Here is a 23,859-nt window from a genome sequence, read left to right on the forward strand (position 1 = left end):
TTTTATTGGGGTTTTAAGATGTATTAATTGTTTTTAGTATATGGGCATGTATTTAATTATTTTTTAACTTTTGTAATCCTGTATTTTTATTCTTGCCCTGTTCACCGCCCTGAGTCCTTCGGGAGAAGGGCGGTATAGAAATATTATTAAATAAATAAATAAATAAATAAATAAATAAATAAATAAATAAATAAAAGGGCAGCAGGGAAGGACTAAGGCAGGACTTTCCTCAGACCCTTGCTCTGCTTTCTTCCTTTCTTCCTAAGAGTGGTGGGAAATTATTTGAGATGAGGGAGGGAGAAAAACAGGCAAGAAACACAACTGGGGAAGTGTCATCCTTCATGAGGAATGAAGAAATGCACCATTGCCTGGAAGTGGCCAGCACATGGCCCTCACCTACTTCACATATCTGGATTGGTGGGCACTGGGGAGGGGGTGCCATGAGCAGCATGAGTCGATGTTACCTGTGCAATGCTGCCCAGCCCCCAGTCTGCCCAGTTTTGGCAGGCAGCAGGGCACTCTCCTCACAGTGCCAAGAGGCTGAGCCGGGTGGCACGAATCTGAAGAGAAGCACAACGCTGCCCAGCCCCTAGCCTACCTAAAGTAGGCAGGGCCATGTGCTGGCCACTTCCAGGCGATGGTGTATTTCTTCATTCCTCACAAAGGGCGATACCTCCACAGCGCGCACCCAGGTGGCGGGGCCAATGTGGCAGGGGCTGGTCCCTCGCTGTTTCCAGACGGCCTTGTGGAGCTTAGAGTGAATGCGTTTCAGCATAGATGGCCACCACGAAATTGTACATTGGCTCCCATTCCCTCACTGTTTCCAGAATGGCTTTGTGGGCCACATGAAACCACTTCATGGATCTGGCCCCCGGGCTTTGTGTTTGACATGTCTGCCCTAGACTCTTGTCATGTAAGGCTTTAAAGGTAACAACCAATACCTTGAATTGGATTCAGAAGCAAACTAGTGACCAATGCAGCTAGTGCAGTAGCAGTGTCATATGTGCAGCTCCCAGACTGTGCATGTTGCTGCATTCTGCAGCAGCTGCAGCTTCAACATACTTTTCAAGGATAGCCCCATGTAGAGTGCATTGCAATAATCCAGCCAAGAGATGACTAGGGCATGAATTACCACGCGATCCAGGTAACAGTGCAACTGTTGCACAACATGAAGGTGCACGCAGGCCCTCCTAGCCAGGGCTGCCACCTGCTCTTTAAGGAGTCATGAGTACAGGAGGACCCTAAAATTGCACAGTGGCTCTCTCTGAGGTATTGTAACACCATTCAGCGTTAAGAATGAAGTCCCTTGCATCCAAACCAACTTTGTTTTGCCTAAAAGTTCCTCTAAAAGTTTTGAATTTCTGGTCAATTTATCTGTAAAATATAGAATTTATATTTTCAGAACATCTGAAAGGAATCAGACCAGAGAAGGCTGTATTAGATTAACCTCATCCATAACAAATAAAACATCAGGACTTAATGTCATATCTTTAATAAAATTTAGGATGCAATCATGCATCTAAACTATGTAAAATGTCTCATTAAGTTCTCTGAGTGCAAAAGCCTGTCTAAACTCCATTGGAAATAATAGATTTTTGCTATGGTAGACATTATCCTAAGCCACATTTCCTTAACTCTAGTTTATTGAGTAAACCACAATTGTCTGGATTACATATTGTACTAAGCCATAAATAATAGCTGATAAACAATTATGATCAACCAAAATAGGTGGGTTTGCATATTACTTTTAACCCTAAAGTAAAGAAACCAATTTATGATTTGATGTCATGTGTAAACCTAATTTGTTTTAAGGAACAATACTGTCTGTATTTAAATACACTAAGCGAACTATGGTTTACTGAATAAGCCATTATCTGGTTTACACATATTCAGCCCTAACATTACATGATTGGATTCAAAGGACCTGATAACCACAAAGAAACCACTTCAAGCAAAACCACTCATGTTTTTAAGGCTGGTCTGGTTAGGTTTGATAGAAATATTGGTTTGTTCATTTATAGCAAATGAAAATCAGAAGCCTAAAGCAGCATGTACAAGACTCACTGTGTCATTTTTTTTTCTACAACAACAGTGAGATTGGTTGGTCTGAGAGCAAATGGCCAAAATTATCTAGTGAACCTCTGTGGCTGAAGGTAAAGTTGAACCTGGGTCTTGTGGTCATAGGTCCAGCATCGTAAATGCTCACTATATTGCTTTGTTGTAATAATAATGTTTACAGAACTTTAATGGCTATAACAATATATATATAATTGTGCACACACAACCTGCTGCACCACAAACATTTTTGCCTATTATGTTGGATGAACTTATACTATTTGCTTCTGGTTTGGAATGCTATTAGTAAATCCTCCCTATGTTTGTCACATAAGACTTATTTTGCAAATACGTACAGCTATGAGTTAAAAGATATTGGCTAATGTGCCTCACTGAACTGCACTGAAGCCTGCCTTTTTTGTATTCTGTATTCTGACAGTCTCTGTATTTTCAAATACTCTTCTTCCTGAAATTTGACACACCTCTGTCCTCCTAGCCTTCTGAAATGCACATAAGACCTGGATTTTTCCCTCAAGTCCTAGGATGGGATAAGGAGACTGCACATCAGAATCTAGACTTACTGCCATTTTTTAAAGGTTTATAATCTAATAGTTTTATATGTTTTTAATGTTAGTTTAAATCACCCTACCTGTAAATAGTTCAAGGCAGCATGCATACCTAACACTTTTCTCATTCATTCATTCAATTTCTATAGCCGCCCATCTCAGCAAAAGACTCTGGGCAGTCACAATTCAAAACATATTACAATTAATATCTTAAAACATTTTAAAACAATAAAAACAGTAAAAAGCATTAAACCAGTAAAAAAATTAAAACATCTAATTCAAAGTATATACAAAGCAAGTTATCTGGGCTATTAACAATATATAGCCAGAAGGCAGGATCTTTGGCACTTGTAGCACTTCAGGCTAAGGTGCATAGCCAAGCTTTACATAATAACAGGGATGGGGCAATTCTGATTTCCAAAACGAGGATGCTCCCCCTGGCAGGGACTGCTGCAGAATAATTGGCCTTCTAGTCTGCAGCGTGCCCATCCTATCTGATCTAGGGTGGACGGGTGAAAACTCTGGAAAAAAAAGCGATCCTTCAAGTACCATGGTCCCAACCATCAGCATCTTGAATTGCATCCGGAAACACAATGGTAACCAGTGCAGCTCACGCAGTATTAGTGTTATGTGTGCCATATATCTGGCACCTTTCCTCCAAATCGGGGTTTCACTTAAGTCTGTGAGCGATCATGAACTTGTTTTTCTTAACCTGGCCATACTACTTCTTTACATTTTTGCGATAGGAGATGTGTCTATCCTAGAGAAAGCAAATGTAACCAACTGCGACATTTTAGAAGGGAGATATAAACTTTTGAGAAAAAATAATGTTCTTCGTTATTCAGCTTCATCTCAAGTTGGCAAGGCAACTGTTTTTGTAGATTTTCTTTGAATCTTTTCCCCTGTTGTATTTAATCGATCCGTCCGAAACTCACGAACATAGGGCAGAAAAGACAGCACTTACACTCCAAGGACGCAGCTGCAATAGCAGATCAAACTGCATTCAGAAAATCGTTCGGCGCGAAGCCCACTCGGGGCCACTCCAAGAATGGATTTACTTAACTACTTTCGCGTCAGCCTCTCCAGGCCCCAGGACCCCGGCGGATCACGCGCGTTCCAGCTGCTCTTGGAGGTTGGTTTCAGCCAATGGGCGTGCAGAAGCGGTCCTTCCTCTCGGCTGGTTGGCGCGTCAGTCCCGGCGCCGCTTACTACTTGCCTTCGTTCGCGGGTGCCGGCGAAAGGGGCTGTCTGCACAAGGTAAAGCATGGCTGCAAAGGTAAGTCCCAGAGTGGAGCGCGGAGAGCAGCGCGAATACTTGCTGGCACTGCTCCCTTCCGCGAATGGCTTCTAATACGGGCTTTCTGCAGGCAGGCCTTGGCTAACGGGATAGCCGAAATAGGCAGCACGGTGTGACCTAGGGCCTGTCCTTGGTCGTTTGGCCCGCTTTGGGTAGTGGAGCCCAGCCGCGCTGCTTCCGGATCTGAATAGGGAAAGGGAGGAAGAGGATTTGCTTCAGTCTTCTGGCCTTTCCCTGCTGGCTGAGGCAATGGATGGGAACAAGCTGAACGCCTGTTGAGAAGAACGGAGACTGAGAGTTGCATAATGATCTTGCTCAAGTGCTCTGCTAAATCTTGCTAATTATCCACTTAGTCCAATTATTTTATGTAGTCCAGTTTCCACAAAGCTTTGCCAGAGTTTATCAAATTTCCCCCAGATCTGATAGTGCCTTTTCAGGATAGTGCCTTTTGATGATAGAGGTCTGATTGTTTTATTAGGATCCATGGCCATTAGTAGATCAATTAGTAGATCTATTTGTTTTTCTCTTACATCCCCAATTTTTGGTGAACATTCTAAAGAGTTTGCAGGGAAAAAAGAAAAGTATTTTGAGTACATTCAGATTATCCTCTGGGTTCTTGGTTTCTAGAAAACAGCTGTGGGCTAAGTAAGGCCTGTGGTTCACAGTAAGACATCTGCTGGAATATTAAGATCCATTCTGGTTCTTGCAAAATGAATTTGGGCTTTGTCACATTTATTAATGGATTTATTCCACAGTAGATCTGCCCAGGATTTCAATCTTTAAAAATGGATTGGGAGGCTGAGAATGTTGTTGGACTCCACTTTCCATTAGCTGAAGCCAACATGGCCACTGGTAAGAAATAATGACATTTATAATCCAGCACTATCTTGTGGCCACAGGATTCTGTTTCCTCTGTAATAAATAATAAAATGGCTTTGAAATGCCATTTCTATCTGCAATTTCTTCGACTTGCAGACTGTTCTTGGGTTTGAAAAACAATTTCCTATTTCTTAGAGATATAAATTCAGTTCTTGTGAATTTATGGAGACTCTTGCATAGCATAAGAATTTTCTTTCTTTTTTGCGATAGTATCTTTTTGAAATAACTGCTTGTTCCTAGTATAGCACTTGTACAATTCAAAGAGCTGAGAATGACACAAAGGTCATATTTATGTAAGACTTTAGTTTGAATAGTGATAAAAGTCACTTGACTTACTTTGACCAGTTCCCAATTCAAATACAGAGTGAAAGCTGGTTGTTAGCCAAGAGGAGAAAGTATATCAAAAGTGGAAATTATTAATAAGTACATTTAAAAATCTCAGGCATTAAAATGCTTTATTCTCCTATATGCTCCTTTTTCTCTCTCCCATTAAATACCATTTGACTGATGCAATGAATGCAGGGTTGGTTCATGCATCACATTAAAAAAATGTGATGGCTGATTTAAACCAATGCATTGAACCACTAAGTATATTGTGGTACATATTAGCATAGCATTAGCATGGTATTTTGTGTGTACCATGCTTTGTGATTACTTTGTGGTTCATTTTATGATAGGAATCCAGAACGTTTGAATAGAATAAATATGTGTGAATGAAGCCATTGTTGAGTTTGGTTAGTACTTTGGTCAATGTACTAAATGACACTGGTTGTACTGGTTTGCACAACACTGGTATTTAAATTAGTGACTTGTGGTTTATTAATAGGATCATATTTGATCAGTATATTTTATGTTATTACTTTGCTGTTGAATATTGATATTTAAGTTAAAGTAAAATAAAAAAGGGTAAAACATTAATAATAAAACCTTCATTATGATAATAAAATCAGCAGTCACATCCAAATGAAAACAAATTACAAACACAAACATACACAAGCACACAGGTTGTCCTCATTTAGTAACTGTTCAAAGTTACAGTGGTGCTGAAAATCAACTTAGTGACGAGTTTTCCCATTTATGATCTTCATAACAACTCTCTGCTCATATTTTCACTTGGTTATTTGAGCCATACCAAGATATCCTCAGTTCAGCTCAAGGAAATAACAAAAAGCAAAAGAAAATTGAAATAAAACTGTAGCTACTGTTTTATTTAAATTGCTGGTCCCAATTGTGGTTGCTAAACAAGGATTGTGTGTTTACACACACACACACACACACACACACACACACAGAGAGAATATGTGTGTGTTTCTGAGTTTATTTGTATCTCTTCTATCCAATATTTTTTATGCGTGGGGTATGTATGTATATATGTCTAAAAAGTTTAATATTTTTGAAATTGAAGGAGAGATGATGGATGGTACTTATAGAGTTACAAAACTGAGCAATCTGGTAGGATATATCTGAATAATGGTTGAATAAGAAAACTAATAAATAGAAGTCATGCTTTCCGTCAGGGAGTTGCTTTTTTTTAAGGGCAGGTGTTAAAAGCTGTCTGGGTGTAACTGTAGAGCAGTAAAATATCATATGGCTCATGGACTCTACTAATCAGTCCTCATAAGGACATATACATAATATAAGGTGGTATTTTTGAAGTGCTCTGGCAGAACAGAAGCATCCAGCTGGTCAAAGTGAAGTCTCAGCAAAATTTCAGAGCTATGTTGCTGAAAAAGTAAGAACCTGACATTTTGAATATCATGGGGATATCTTTTCTAGTAAGGAAGTTCTCATTGCAGCTAGTGAACCAAACAGAAAATTCTGAACCAGTGTATTCATACATGCAAGTTGTCAAGTGAAGCCATATGAATGGTCTATCATGCACACAGTACTACAGAGATAATTTTCATGTTGCCTTAGATATAGCAGGATCAGTTTTTGCTTGCAAGAAAATTGGATGGACATGTGAAAAGGAATACTGAATAATCAGTTTCCTAGCAAGTGTCCAAAGTATATAATAAGCTGTAGGTACGATATTGTCACACTGAGAATGATTTAGCTACATGAACTCTCATATTCCTATATGAAAGAGGCTTTGTGATGGTGACACTACTCCGACATTAATATTAACTAAAACTATAATTTTAAATATATTTGTTTTCACTGCACATATTAGACCTTCTTAAAAAAAATATGTAAGATTTTGTTGTAAATTGCAAAGAGGTCACAAGAGATTGGTGTCCTTTGTTCATTTATGCCCTACAAGTATAACACATCCATTTTCAGACACAATAACATTTGTTAGGGAGTGTAAAAAAACCCTGAATTTAATGAAATGCTTTTTGGTTGTTCTGGTGATAATTTTTTTATCTTTATTGGACTTTTATTCTAGGCTGCTGAGATACTTAGGAATTTCTAGCAGTGATTAGAGATTGAATGTTTTGAAGACACTATATTGTCCTGCATGGTATTCAGAATTGATTTAAAGTATAATTTATTGAAACAAATCATATTTTATTATCTAAAACTTTTGTCTAATTATAGATAAGGAAATTACTTTTATTTATGAAACTATGTGAGATCATTAGCCAGGTATTTTACAATACCTTTGAAAATAAAGACCATGCTAGCTCTGAGTCTCCCACTTCTTTTTTGGTGGCACCTTGAATAAGGATGATAATAGTCATGTGTTTTCCCACCTTTTCTGAGGCAGAAGAATGAGACACTTGTAGTATGTAATGTTACTGAGTGGCTGTGCATATCGGCATCTCGGGCTAACCAAACTATTCCACCTCTAACGATGGGGGGTGAGGTGTTACCCCCCGTTGATAGGGCTCGCAACTTGGGCGTCCTCCTGGATTCACGACTCAATTTTGAAGACCATATAGGAGCCGTGACCAGGGGGGCTTTTGCCCAGGTCCGCCTGGTGCGCCAGTTGCGACCCTATCTGGACCGAGATGCCCTACGCACAGTCACTCATGCGCTCATGACCTCCCGTTTAGACTACTGCAATGCTCTCTACATGGGGCTGCCCTTGAGGACCACTCCGAGGCTTCAGCTGGTGCAGAATGCGGCCGCGCGAGTTGTGATGGGGGTTTCCCGATACTCCCATGTAACACCTCTACTCCGCGAGCTGCATTGGCTCCCAGTTGCCCTCCGGGTGAGATTCAAGGTGCTGGTGATGACCTATAAAGCCCTAAATGGCTTGGGTCTGGGTTATCTGAGGGAACACCTGCTGCCGGCATCAAGCTCCCTTCGTCCAGTGCGCTCCCACAGGGAGGGTCTTCTCAGGGTACCGCCGGTAAGAGACTGCCGGCGGACAACACCCAGGGATAGGGCCTTCTCAGTGGGTGCGCCTGCCCTTTGGAACCAGCTGTCAGTGGAGCTTAGGACCGCCCCCGACCTCTGTTCGTTCTGCCGGGACCTGAAGACCTGGCTCTTCAAGATCTCTGGCCCAGGCTGAGAATTTTAATTTTAATTTTAACTGGGGTTTTATTTGTTCAGGGATGGATATATACCACCTAAGGGTGGTATATAAATATAATTAATAAATAAATAAATAAATAAATAAATAATTTAAAAGCATGTATTTCCTGAAAATCTCCCTCTTACCCAAAATAAATCTTAGTCCTCTCCATGGCTCCATCATGGTCTCGCTTGAAACTCCATCTGCTCCAGCCTGTGGTCTCCCTTATAACCAGGACACTATGAGTAGTAACCCCATCTTAAGCATGAATGGAGGCTGGGTGACTTTAAGTCTCTCAACCCTTCTGTCTCAGCTCAGTTCACCTCACAGTTTGGTTATTATGGCAAAAATACTAGGTGAAAGGGTATTACTATAGTTATATCATTGTTTTGAGTTATTTTATAAAAATATAATTTAAAACATCAATTTTGCACCTTTACACAGTATACTTCTAAATTAAATATACAGTTGACTTACATAGAATACTTAGCTGATATTTGGTTGGTTGGTTTATGATTTAGTGTGTTGGGCAAACAAAGATTTATAAAGGTAAAGGGATAAACTGAAATTCTTACTTGGATCCATGAAACTTTATGGACAATGGTTTCCAAAATGCAGGCTTAATATAATTACTTTCATTTATTTATTTTATTTATTTATTTATTAATGGGATTTATATCTCGCCCTTTCTCCCGAGGGACTCAGGGCGGCTAACAACAACAAAACATAATAATTTAACTTAATTATTTTCCCCTACCAGCTGAACCTATAATATATGTTTTTGAATGAACATTCTTTAGATGCTGAAGCTCTCTTCAATACAAATCAGATTGTGCTTTGAAGTTGCTTTGGAGTACCAAATATTTTTATGGAAGTATGCAATATTTTATAAAAGTGATGAGATTTCTATAGAGAGCTGCACAATTTCTTATTACCTTAAATGTTAGATAAAGCAAGAATGTTTTCCTTGCAGAAATGTCAGCAATGAGGTAATATTTATAAATTTGAAAATTTACATAGAAATTACAGACCAGGTTGTAATATAATAATAATTTAGTCCCACATAACTAGTATTTTTTAGACTAGAGCTCAAGTAAATTTGAAGCTTCCTACCTGGTTTCTGTAAATTCCTTCCTCTAATATATTCTAATAATATTTGGCTTTTTTCTCCTTGCTTCAGCCAAACAATGGATTGGTGAGTCAGTGACACGTTTTATAAGGCTTCTGTCTGTGTCAGAATTCTGCATGCCTACTTTTTAAAATTTAATTTGGTCATTCATTTTTTATACTCTTTTTCATTTTAGTGTGTTTTTCTTCATATGCATCTCAAATTGCTAAGCATCTTCATTGCATTGTCTAAGCTCTTTGAAAGTGAATAGGTACTTTAACACTATCACTATTTATAAACATGCCTTTCAAAACTGGACATACCAAAATTTTTAGATACCCAACTGTTTGAGGTGTTTCAAGTTCCAAACAGACAACAATTTTTTGATTTGAAGGAGCTGCTTTGGGAATAAAATGGGGCTGTTTATGCTCAGTATACTTGCAGAATGATCTAAACCAGAGGTCTTCAAACTTGGCCCTTTTACGACTTGTGTACTTCAACTCCCAGAATTCCTCAGCCAGGCATGCTGGTCTAAAAAATGTCAGAATACTTCTGGGAAGGTCAGAACAGCTCATTTAAACTCAAAATTGTGTTTTGTTCCAGAAATAATGTTCTTTGAATGTAAAATATTTTGCTATTACTAATGCAGTAATATTTCCAATGCTGTATTTATACTGCACAGTTAGCCAGAGTTGTGTGGCTTCACACACTTCATGTTATAATGTGATTGGGTTGGGTTGGGTTGGGTTGGGTTTGGTTTGGTTTGGTTTGGTTTGGCTTGGCTGAGCATGGTGATAAAATTTAGTGACTTTATTTGTAAATCAAAATTAATGGCTTATTATGTTCTGTAAGCTAAAAAATTGCAGTCTATTATATAAACCATTAATAAACAATTAGTATGTAAATTAGATAATTCCTAGATTAGTAAAACCAGTATAATACTTCCAATATTATTCTTTTGTGGATGGGAAGCAGCCTTTGGTCTATAAAATTGCAGGTAGTCCTCGACTTACAACCATTTGTTTAGTGACTGTTTGCAGTTACAACATCACTGAAAATAAGTGACTTATGACCATTTTTCATACTTTACAACCATTGTAGCTTCCCCAGGTCATCAAAATTCAGTTGCTTTGAAACAGATTCATATTTATGATGGGTGTAGTGCGTGAGGGTCATGTGATCACCATTTTTGACCTTCTGATAAGCAGAAGAAGCCAGATTCACTTAAAACCATGTTACTAAATTAACAACTGCAGTGATTCACTTAACAACTGTGGAAAGAAAGGTTGTAAAATGGGACAAAATTCACTTAACAACTGTTTTGCTTAGCAACAGAAATTTTGGAAACAGTTGTTGTACTAAGTTGAGGACCACTTGTATATTTCTTGGCTTTAGAATTACTTTTTTATTTTAAAGTAATGCATGTAGCATTTTTTTTGTAATTTAATTAACTGCCAATTTTATTTATTTTATTATTACATTATTATGATTTATATGCATGGAAGTCCTGTGTGAGAGAATTCTGGAATCTGAGAGGCTACTGAATCTATCAGGAAAGATTCTTAATTTCCATGGAGATGGTAAGTGCTGGGTTGCAGTTGGTTCTGCCCAAAGAATATAAAAAATAATATATCAAAATTATCTCTTGGTAAATAAAATTTCATCTGAACACTTTTTAATACACACACTATTCTGTCATCTTTGTCTTGTATGCTGTGCTATATATTATTTATATGCTGTCTCATACAAACAATTTTCTCTTATTCTGCTATAATTGGTACTAGTTGAGAAAAAGCAATATTTTGGGGGGGAAGATGCCAAAATCATAAATGGGAGCATTGCTTGGTCTTCCAAATTGTAGTATAGGATTGCTTGGTATTGTTGGATTGTGAAGCATTAATAAATGTTTGTCCTCACAGTTTCAGAAATATTTTTTTTCCATATTTTGTCTTGTTGAATTAACAAAGTTGGTAATCCCACAGAAATAGTAAAGATGAAAAATGTACTTTAAATTTTTTTTCTTATACAAATTTAACCTAGGAAAGCTGCCAATAACATTCTTTATTTGTATCATTCCTGAATGTAAAACATGTAAAATGTCTTCTACCTTAGTACTGCTAAAAAATGTTGGACCTCAGTTACCTTGGAGTGATGGAGCTTTTAGTCAACATTTGAAATTAAGGGTGACCTGCATAATTGAATTATTTCCTTCCTTTGTGTCCCATGAAAGTTTACACCAGTGTAATAATTTCTAAACAATAAACATAATAATAAAATGCAGGCAATTGAACAGCTATGTCAACAGCTGTAGAAAATAAAGGACATACCTTAGATTCTAGTAGGAAATTTATTAGAATATATGTTTTACTGTAGCATTTGGATGGGACTTCCTCTTTTTAGGAATCATATTAAGGTTTGAAAGTTGTTGTCTTTATTATTATTTATTATTACACTTATAGGCCAGCACATAAATTAAACATTCAAATAAAACAAAACTAAACAGAACCGGACACAAGAAGACATAGCAATATATTACAAATTAATGATGTAATCAATGGGTGCCTAGTTTTACAGACAGTATAACAAAACCTAGCTACCTTCAGAAAAACTGAATCATACTGACCTGACAATAAAAATACATTCAGTATAGTCTAATACTACATAAAAACACATAATAAAAGTAATTATAAAAGATTATTAAAAAGATCTAAAATATTTATTTATGTTTCTGGCGAATCTCCAATGCTGCTACACAGAATCTAGCCACTTGCACCGTGATCACTGACTGCTTGTCCTTAAGCAGCCACTGGAGATAAATACTTTTCGAACGACTAGGATACCTTATCAATTATGGGAAAGATATGGTTTTTTCGAATAGCTGTGTAAAAGGAACATTGAAGGAGTATGTGTCCAATGGTCTCCACCTCTTCTGAGCCACAGGAGCAGAGTCTTTCAGTCAGTGGTGTCTTTTTATACCTGCTGTACAGGACGGCTGATGGAAACGCATGGCGCTGTGCGAGCGAAAATGCTTTCTGATGGTTTACTGACTCCAGCTGACTAAGATAACTGGCAGATGTAACAACATATTTAATAGAGTCTGGAGCCAGAAACATCAGAGTTATACCTAAGTCCGCTTGCCTCTCAATGTCCTCCACCCTTTGTCGTAAGGTTTGTTTTGCTTGATCGTAATCCAATTTGAGAATTGAAGCTGATGAGAAGCCTGGTTTGGCAAGATTGGACTCGACTGCCTTGATCCGTGAAGAGGAAAATTTATCTTGAAGAATTAATGGAGGAAGGCCTTGTAGAAAGCAATTAAGCCTTAGCCAGATGTTTAAGGAAGCTATACAACTATACAACACGCTTCAACTTTTATCAATCCTGTCTCCAGGCGCAGAAGTGCATTTGGGACACTGCGTGGCATCTGGAGAATTGTTGTAATAAGTTTGGATTGGACTCTTTCCAATGGTGTAAAACACGAAGCTGAGGGTCCAAGCAAGGTCCTGTAGAGAAGCTGTGCTAGCGACTTGGCCACAAAGAGCTTAATTGTGGCTGGAACATAGTGTCCTCCCTTTGTGTGGAAAAATTTAAGAATGGCATTCGCTGATGGTTGGCCAGAGGCAGCCGCATACTGTCCATGGGCTTTTCATGAGCCAGTGGCATGGATGATCACCCCTAGGTACTTAAAGGTGGTTACCTGCTCTATTTTATGGCTATTTAAATACCATGGGTACCGTTTTGGCCTTTTTGTAAAAGCCGTAACTTTTGACTTACAAGGGCTCACCGTCATTCTTTCTCACAGCCTAGGAGATTAACCAACTTTTCTGTATCTTTTGGAACATCATCAAACTAGAACCTTTACAGATGCCATTCTAGAAGGTGTGATTTTGGGATACCACTAATGATTTAATCTGTTGAATGCAAACAGACTTGTTTTCTTTGAACCCAGTTTGTTTTTTGCTTACTGAACTGGGTATTATAACAAGATTTTTACTATAAAATAAATGCGATTTTTTTTTCTCACAGTGATGAATGCAGCTATTACAATTAGTAATAACAAAATTATTCAAATTTGTTAGTTAAATATGTTGAAGGATAAGGGATAGAGAATCTTAAGAGTACTGATATTCAAATTCTAATCTCTTTTTTAGAGCAAGTTTCATTTAATATACTTCTACTTAGTTCTGAATATACATATATGGAGTATCTTGATTCCATCAACGAGAATTGTATATTTTACAATACTTATACATTTTGTATGGCCTTTTGACCCTCTGGTAACTATGATTGTGGAAAATCAACAGCATCGTTTTCTGTCTTTGGGTAGAAACAAATTTTAAAAGTGTGTAGTATAATCCATAGCATAAATATATCACATAAAAAAATTCCCCTCCCCATATTGCTTTTCATGCTGGCCTCACTTATTTTTTGATAATATTCTACCCACTCCATATGTCCCTTGCCACCACAGGTTTGCAGGTCAAAAGATTCTCAGGTTGATTGACATTAATCGACAGCAATCACCTGACACAACATCCTCTAGAGTTGTTAGGTGATATTTTTCATCTTCTTTACCCACATGACAGTTAGGTTTTCCAGCTTAAACAGCTAAGTGTTATAGACTTAAATAAAGCTGAGGTAACTGAATGTTGATAATTTATAGCACATCTTATTTGCAATCTTAGGTTGACAGCAAGCAAGGAAGTAAAACAGTTAGACTTGGTTGAAGTCTAGGCTGAATCATTTTTGGTCATCTAGTGATTGATCACCCTAGTGAAATACAATGATATTTACTGCCAAGACCTAAAAACACATTTATTTGAACAAGCCGGCCTGGTCTGATGGGTTTAGGGGTATTTTATAGTTTTGTATTAATTTATTGAATAGGGCTGTAGTATTTAATATTTTTAATTTTTGTACATTGTATTTTATTGTATTGCTCTGTACACCGCCCTGAGTCCTTCGGGAGAAGAGCGGTATATAAATTAAATTAAATAAATAAATAAATAAAATAAATACTGATCTATAGTTAGTATTCTTACTTGGCAGTAAATACCATTATAGAGGTCAGTGGTAGACGGGATGGATTTCTTTTCATAGATGAGTCACTGAGTCAAAACTCACATGATAGGAAAGTCTGTTCAACACTAGAAAAATCTGTTTAAGTTAATTTAGATACAATTTTGAACTGATGAGTTGAATTCACACATTATGGTAAGATCTAATGCAGTGGCTCCCAATCTTTTCTATACCATGCACCGCTAGAACGCTTCTGATATATTCTCGCACCTTTACAAAAGTTCAAAATAACAAATTATGCATATACACCATAATTTTGAAAACCCAAGTTTTCACACCACTTGGAATGTCATCTTGCAACGCCAGGTTGGGAGCATCCCTGTTTGGGAACCACTGATCTAATGTAACTTGTTTGGTTGTTGCTTAGTATATTATGTAAACTTAACAATTGTGGTTTGTAAGCCACTGTTGATGGCATAGCTGTTTGACCTCAGCCAATGTTGGCTTTTTCAGTAAACAGTGGATAAGGAAACCTTATAAAATGTCAGTCAAGCTATATTTTGAGATGGTATAAAGCAGCTTATGTTCTTTGAGTGCTTGAAATAAGTAGGACAGTTTCCACTGAGTATGCCATGTTTTGGATTGTATATGTTTTTCCACAAGAGTGGAAAAGTACTCACTCTTTTCAGCCAGTTTGATATAAAGATAACTTTGCAGAATTAGTTTTGTTATAAAATAGAAAAAATGGAAACTATAGCATTGTTAAAATAATAAAAAGTAAGCTATTTATTAACTTTTAGTATTTTAAAATAATTTCACAGTTTTAGAAACCTACAACAGAATCACAGGTTGTATCAGAAGTGTTGCCTTGGCCTTCTTAAGTGGCAGTGAAGTACAATTGTTCATAAGAATTAGGCCACAGACAGATAAATAGCATTTATAGAATTATATGGCTATTATATAAAAATGATGCCTTTGGAGAAGATATATCAAAGAGAAAGAAGTATATAAAAGTGCGTTCAAAATGAATTGTCTTTGTAAGGTGTTTTATTTGTGAGACAAAAAATCCCCATATTTCTTGAAGAAATTTGCAACCATCATGTGATACAGCAACCTTCCATTGATACAATATACTAAGCCATAAAAGGTGAGGCCAAAGCTCACATGGGTGAGGCTGAAGTTTTAAGGAATAAATTGGAGATTACACTCCAATTCCCCCCCACCCCAAGTAGCTGTATGACAGGAGAGTATGCTCACAGAGAAGCCGCAAAAAAGATACATATCCCATGTGTTCTGAGCCATGAATATTACTCAGCCTTAATTTGATACTATGGTACCTAGCCTTATTCCCCTAAATATTATAGACCAGAGGCCCCCAACCTTTTGGGCACCAGGGACCAGTTACATGGAAATATTTTTTCCCATGGACTGGGGTGGGTGTGGTTTTGTGTGCTGCCTGCATCTCGTGGATGGGGCTTTGCTTGTTTGTGTGGACTGGTTGCTGGCATGCCGCGGCCCGGTACTGGTCCACAGACCAGGGCCTGGGGACCCCTTTTATAGACTGCAGCTTCCAAAGTCTTGTCCCTGGCTCTGCTGACTGGAGTAGATATGAGTGAAAGGTCTAAAGCAGGATCTTTGTCTCTGGCTTAGCATGTTGTTTAATCTGAGTACAGCCATTCGTTCTAAAGGCAGAGAGTTTTGATGTAGCTTATAACTATGGTTTGAATTAGATTAGTTTATTTGCATTGTGGTTTCTTGAATTGTACAAATCCAGACTAGTGGTTATGTTGTGATTCAGGGTCAGCCTGTGGGTTCGGCAGTTGGGTCAGACGACTCAGAGGAGGAGGAGGGGGGTGTTGAAGAGCTTGCTGAGGGGATTGGACAGCTTGATGAGAGCCCCCAGCAAGGCCCCTCTCATCTGGTCACGATGCAGACCCAGCTGTGTGAACCTGACAGCGTGGATGAAGATGACCCTCAGCTGGCCCTGTTCAAGGACGCCCGACGCAGGAGGCAGTCAGTCAGGAGTAAACAGAGGAAGGCAATGGGGCACCTCGGAAGGAGGCACAGAGAGGCCACGCCCTGAACTGTATTTAAGGGGAATGTGTGGGAGGGCTGGTTTGCTGAAGGCAACCGCTTGGATTGTTCCTGCTTCTTAGCTCGTGTTTTATGGTTGGTGTCTTGTCTTGCTCTGTTTTATGTGAATAAATTTGGCAGGCTTTATTCCAGCCTCTTGCCGTTTGTAAAGGGGTTGTCCCTGCTTTTGCTGCGGGGCCGGTAGCAGGCTGGTACAGAACAGGTTAAGTAGCAAATCATGGAAATCAGAAAACCTACCAAAAGGCAAAAAAGTTGTTACCGTTGCAACATTTCCTCTAGATCAGGCATGTCAAACTGCCGGCCCATGGGCTGGATGCTTCACAATGAAACTGCACCCACCCCATTGCCAGCAATGGGGGAAAAGTTGCGATATTTCGTGCGACGTTACATGACGTCGCGAGTTTGACATGCCTGCTCTAAACAAATCTACTTTTCAGTGCATATGATTTTTATTTTTTTTAAGCTGAAGAGATGATGGTTTTTCTTTATTTTTAGAATACAATTTGTACTGGCCAACTGTTGTAAAGTAACTGGGATACAAGCAAGGGATAGGAAAAACTATGATAGGTGCCATGGATAGATTTCTTATCCCCGGTTAATACTAAGTTAATGGAATATCTCTTCTTTATGTTTATATTTATTTATATTTATCTTGAAAGATAAGCTAGTGCATGTGAGATTATTTACTAAGGCTGGTTACCTCTTATTTTTCTCTGCATTCCCTTTTAGTACTTCATTGTTATTTGCAGTGCATGTTGCCTTTCAGCACTAAGATTTCAGTAGCAATATTCAAGCGTGGCAGAAAGCAATTAGAAGTTATCCCCATAAGTAGAAATTGCCTTCATAGCCCCATCACATCACATAGTCTAAATCTGATTAGAGTTTTACAGTGGAGATGCATTGAATTTTGAATGATTTTCACATTTCCATTAAAGTAGTCTTTTTTGTCATCGACATTAAGTCAGCCTGTCTATCACTTCACTTTTTAAATAATGCAGCCTGCCAGTGAATGTCAATTAGAGAAGTGACTTTTAGTGATTGTGAATTAGTCTCTTGTTGATATCAATTATATTTTTCTGTTGATTTTTTTTAAAGAAAGAAATAAAACTTGAAAATAACTAGATGTTCTAGTAGCCATTGCTGGCAGTAGATTTACTATATGTATTTGTAATTATTAAATTTTATTCACCCTAATCTTTCTCTCAGAACAATCCAATCTTAAGATTTAATTGAGCATTTTCAGGGATATTGCTATTAGTAATTTATATTCTTATTTTACAATTTATACTTATTCAATATCTGGTATTAGATAACACATTGTAATGTTCAATATTTGGAACATCTAGTTCATCATTACTTTGGGAATATCCTTTCTTGAGCCTTGATGGGCCAGAATTTTTTAAAATTCAAAGTTTTGAGGGTTTAAACCTACCAACTGAAAGTTTGCAAAGTATTCTGTTGCATAACTAGGATATTCTAGAGTTGGGAGAGTGGAAAAATGAAATAGAGTTTTTTTTAAGAGTAGCTTAGTTCTAGAGAAAGGCTACATATTTATTTATAAGAAATCATACCAGTAATCATGCATGCAGAAATTCATTTGCCTATAAGGCAAGGCTTGGAAATACTGTCAGCCGGACCACAGAAAACAATTGCTTTGTGTTATTTTACAGAAGTTACATGGAAAAATTAATAAGTAAACTTTTATATTAAAAAGCTAGCTTGCAAAGTTTTTGAAAACAAAGACACAAAAATGACTTTATATACATGCAGGCAACATATTCCTGTTTTAAAAACAAGAACAAGAGTTCAGAAATTAATCAGATTAAAAATGTAGACTTGAACAGAAACAGTATGAATAAGTATAAGATGCTTCCTCTCAAAAGTCATTTAAAATTTTAAAAAATCTCAAAGAAGAAAGGATTTCTAAAATATTTGTATAAATAGCATATGGAGATTCATAAAAAGTACTGAATTTAAACAAATAAACAGCTCTTTGTGTTTAAAGATGATAATTAAGTTAAGAGAAAAGTTTGGATTTCAAAATTTTCAGTGCCTAAAAGGATTTTAATTTCTACCGGTATTCATAGAAATTAAGTTATCATTTAGTTATCATCAGTTTTCTTCCAAACATCTAATACATTTCTACTACTAATTCTTTTAAATAAATAAAAAAATTGTTCATGATCTTAAATCTTTCAATTTACACTTTATTCCCATAAAAATTACAAACTCATCTCAAATACAGTTTAATTAATCATGTTTTCTTTTATCTCACTATCATAATTGTGAAAGACAATGATATGCTTTAATTTTATTAAATCAAACTGAATGCTTAATTTGTTTATAAATTTATAAAATGAACACTTTAATCAACATTTTGTTAATTCTGAAAAAAAGAATCCTAAACTTGTACATAAATCTCATTTTGTAAAGGATTGAAAAAAAAATCACCCAGTGAATATCATGAAACTTGATGTTCTGGAGGTTTTCAGTATTTTAAAAAACAATAAAAAATTAATTCCAAAGTGACTTAGAAATGACAATTTGTCAAATCTTATGTCTTTAGAGGCTATATTATGCCTCTGGCACTGATTTACACTGGAATGAAAAATCTCAGTTTACAAGAAGGAGATGGAAATAAGAGTTCTATTATCTTTTTCTTTTTCTGTATTTTCATTTTTTATTTTCTTTACGTTTTGTGAAATCATACAAGTATTATTTGTATAATATAATCCCTGATAAAATTATTGAAAAAAATCACAAGCAAGTCACAAAAACCTTGGTTCCTGCCACCTACTCATGAAGAACTTCTACCCAAACTATGTTTGGGCGCTTTCACAATCTCTTCTTTACCTGGAGAGATTTCACAGGTGCTGCATCCAGTCAGCAATTTCAGCGATAATGTTCTTCAGTATATCTTTAGTTTACCATGTCCTCATAAGTCCCATTTTCTCTATAATTTCTATGTTTCTTTTATATTCGGTTGGAATGCATAAATGAAATTTAAGCAACAATTTATTGATACCTATCCTCTGTCTTCCCCTTCACGAATTACTGCCTTGTTGTGGCGAAGGGGCTTGAGTAATTCAGTGAAGCTATGAGCTATGCCGTGCAGGGCCACCCAAGATGGACAGGTCATAGCAGAAAGTTCTGACAAAAGGTGATCCACTGGAGAAAGAAATGGCAACCCACTCCAGTATCTTTGCCATGAAAACCCCATGGACAGTACTAAAAGGCAAAAAGATATGACGCTGGAAGATGAGCCCCTCAGGTCGGAAGGCGTCCAATATGCTACTGGGGAAGAGCAGAGGGCTAGTACTAGTAGCGCCAGAAAGAATGAAGCGACTGGGCCAAAGCCGAAAGGACGCTCAGCTGTGGATGTATCTGGTGGTGAAAGGAAAGTCCGATGCTGTAAAGATATTTTCTCCATAGGAGCCTGGAATGTAAGATCCATGAAACAAGGAAAGCTGGACGTGGTCAAACAAGAGATGACAAGACTGAATGTTGACATCTTAGGAATCAGCGAACTAAAATGGACAGGAATGGGTGAATTTAATTCAGATGACCATCAGGTATACTACTGCGGGCAAGAATCCCTCAGAAGAAATGGAGTAGCTTTCATAGTCAATAAAAGAATAGGAAAAGCAATACTGGGATAAAATCCCCAAAATGACAGAATGATCTCAGTTCGAATCCAAGGCAAACCATTCAATATCACAGTAGTCCAAGTGTATGCCCCAAGCACTGCTGCTTAAGAGGATGGAATTGACCGGTTCTATGAAGCCCTACAGCACCTTATAGAACTAACACCAAAAAATGATGTTCTTGGGGGATTGGAATGCTAAAGTAGGAAGACAAAAGATAACCAGAATAACAGGCAAGTTTGGCCTTGGAGTACAAAATGAAGCAGGGCACAGATTGATAGAATTTTGTCAAGAGAATACAATGGTCATAGCAAACACTCTTTTCCAACAACCCAAGAGACGGCTCTACACATAGACATCACCAGACGGTCAACACAGAAATCAGATTGACTATGTGCTCTGCGGCCAAAGATGGAGAAGCTCTATACAGTCAGTAAAAACAAGACCAGGAGCTGACTGTGGCTCAGACCATGAGCTTCTCATTGCAAAGTTTAGGCTTAAACTGAAAAAAGTAGGGAAAAGCACTAGGCCACTCAGGTATGAATTAAATCATATCCCTGTTGAATATACAGTAGAGGTGACAAATAGATTTAAGGAATTAGATCTGATAGAGAGAGTGTCTGAAGAACTATGGACTGAGGATCAAAACATTGTACAAGAAGTAGCAACTAAAACCATCCCAAAGAAAAAGAAATGCAAGAAAGCAAAATGGCTGTCTGAGGAAGCTTTGCAAATAGCTGAGGACAGGAGGGAAGCGAAAGGGAAGGGAGAAAAAGAAAGATACACCCAATTGAATGCAGAATTCCAGAGAATAGCTAGAAGAGATAAGAATGCCTTCTTAAATGAACAGTGCAAAGAAATAGAAGAAAACAATAGAATAGGGAGGACAAGAGATCTCTTCAAGAAAATTGGAGAGATGAAGGGAACGTTTCATGCAAAAATGGGCATGATAAAGGACCAAAATGGCAGGGACATAACAGAGGCAGAAGAGATTAAGAGGTGGCAAAATTACACAGAAGAACTATACAAGAATGAGCTTAATGTCCCTAATAACCACGATGAGGTGGTCACTGACCTCGAGCCAGTCATCCTAGAATGTGAAGTGAAATGGGCCTTAGGAAAGCTGAGCAACAACAAAGCTAGTGGAGGTGACAGTATTCCAGCTGAGCTATTCAAAATCTTAAAAGACGATGCAGTAAAAGTGCTACACTCAATTTGCCAGCAAATTTGGAAAACTCAACAGTGGCCACAGGATTGGAAAAGATCAGTTTACATTCCAATTCCAAAGAAAGGCAGTGCCAAAGAATGTTCAAACTATTGCACCATTGCACTCATTTCACACGCTAGTAAATTTATGCTTAAAATCCTACAAGCTAGACTCCAGCAGTATGTGGATCGAGAACTACCAGAAGTACAGGCAGAATTTCAAAGAGGCAGAGGAACTAGAGATCAAATTGCCAACATACGCTGGATCATGGAGAAAGCTAGGGAGTTCCAGAAAAACATCTACTTCTGCTTCATTGACTATGCTAAAGCCTTTGATTGTGTGGATCACAACAAACTGTGGCAAGTTCTTAAAGAGATGGGCGTACCAGACCATCTTATTTGTCTCTTGAGAAACCTGTATGCGGGTCAACAAGCAACAGTGAGAACTGGACACGGAACCACTGATTGGTTCAAAATTGGGAAGGAGTCCGGCAAGGCTGTATACTGTCACCCACCCTGCCTATTTAACTTATATGCAGAGCACATCATGAGAAAGGCAGGGCTAGATGAATCAAAAATTGGAATTAAGATTGCTGGGAGAAATATCAACAACCTAAGATATGCAGATGATACCACTCTAATAGCAGAAAGTGAAGAGGAAATAAAGAGCCTCTTGTTGCGAGTGAAGAATGAGAGTGCAAAAGTTGGGTTGAAACTAAACGTTAAGAAAACCAAGATCATGGCATCCGGCCCTCTCAATTCCTGGCAAATAGATGGGGAAGAAATGGAGGTAGTGACAGATTTTATTTTCCTGGACTCCAAGATCACTGCAGATGGGGATTGCAGTGAAGAAATTAAAAGACGCTTGCTCCTGGGGAGGAAAGCCATGGCAAATCTAGACAGCACACTAAAAAGCAGAGACATCACCCTGCCAAAAAAGTGCGTATAGTCAAGGCTATGGTCTTCTCAGTTGCAATGTATGGCTGTGAAAGTTGGACCATAAGAAAGGCTGAGCACCAAAGAATTGAAGCCTTTGAACTATGGTGCTGGAGAAGACTCCTGCGAGTCACTTGGACTGCAAGGCGATCAAACCGGTCAGTCTTAGAGGAGATCAACCCTGACTGCTCTTTAGAAGGCCAGATCCTGAAGCTAAAACTCAAATACTTTGGCCACCTAATGAGAAGGAAGGACTCACTGGAGAAGAGCCTAATGCTGGGAAAGGTTGAGGGCAAGAGAACAATGGGACGACAGAGAATGAGGTGGCTGGATGGAGTCCCTGAAGCAGTAGGCATGAGGTTAAATGGACTCCAGAAGATGGTATAGGACAGGAAGGCCTGGAGGAACATTGTCCATGGGGTCGCGATGGGTCGGACACGACTTCACAACTAACAACAACAATCCTCTGCCTTGAATCCTTTTTTCATTACCACAGTTTTTCATTGATGCTCATGGATTTGTTCACAACTACTTGGTTATTGATGTGTAGAAGATACATGAGTAGGATAGATGCAAGTATAAATTAAATTGATGTGATCTGGACCTGGAGAATTTTCCCAGCAGTCCTTTACCACGATTTGATCAATGTGGGCTCTGATTCAGAGTTGTATTGTTGAGTGAAACAATGTTAGTGATTGGGTCACAGGAGGTAAGCCTCTCTATTTTAGGCTTATCAGTTAGAACAGTGTATCTCTGTAATTCAAGTGACCCTGATCTAGCTGAACTCATGTAGGCATTGAACTAAGATATTGAATGATCCTGTCTAGTAAATATGTTGTAATCTGGCCTTGATTGGTTTTTTTTAATATATATTTAATGGCTTTTTTGTTTTAATCCTATATTGGTCTCCCATAGTCACAGTTTCTCGGTTAGATAGCCATATAAATCATATAATAATGAATAGATAAGTAGATAGTTTTATTTTAAGATGTTCAGTTATAAAAATGTATTTATCTATTGCTTATTTTTATTTTACTCCTGTTTTTCAGTGATTATTAAGGCCCTTTTATGTATAGGATTTGATTCATGTTAAATTATTGACGAAAAATTATTTCAACGAGGATCTTTTGCATGTTTTATTCAGATTGCATCATTGTGGTGAAATACATAGACAATTGGTGGCAAGACTGAACTGTGACATTAGTAAATAAGCTGAATATATTTTTCTGTTGGTTAATACTGCTACACTGTAAGCTGTGTGTATAGTAGATTTTCCTTCTATTCTGAACTTCTACCAGACATTAGGAAGTATGTGAACATGTTTTTCAAAGTATGCTTCCCTCTTATGTTAGGCTCTTGAAATGATTTGAAAATTCTGCCTTTGTCCTCTTCAGAGGCATTTAGATGTTTGAAGTGGACAGGAAAGTTGCATATGTAACATTTTCTTTGCTTAATTCCTGCAATTCTTGGGGTTTTAGATCTTTATAAATAAAGTTCTACAAAAATCCTACTACCCCAGAGCATAATAACCCCTTCATTCCATTTCAGTGCTAAAATATCTTTATTCAAAGTATACTTCAATATTATAGTACTTT

At 37.7% G+C, this 23,859-nt stretch overlaps 1 protein-coding gene across 1 annotated transcript in view; it reads left to right on the forward strand.

Annotated features, from left to right (window-relative positions):
* Positions 1–3,854: 3,854 nt before the first annotated feature.
* The window catches only part of SLC25A13 (solute carrier family 25 member 13), a 156,907-nt gene continuing 136,902 nt past the window's right edge, over positions 3,855–23,859 (forward strand). The window contains exon 1 of the mRNA XM_081343773.1: positions 3,855–3,897. Coding sequence (XP_081199899.1) covers positions 3,886–3,897 — 12 coding nt within the window. The 5' untranslated portion in view covers positions 3,855–3,885. The remainder of the gene's footprint in view (positions 3,898–23,859) is intronic.

This window comes from Vipera berus (assembly GCF_964194415.1).
Source record: "Vipera berus genome assembly, chromosome: Z".
Lineage (NCBI taxonomy): Eukaryota > Metazoa > Chordata > Lepidosauria > Squamata > Viperidae > Vipera > Vipera berus.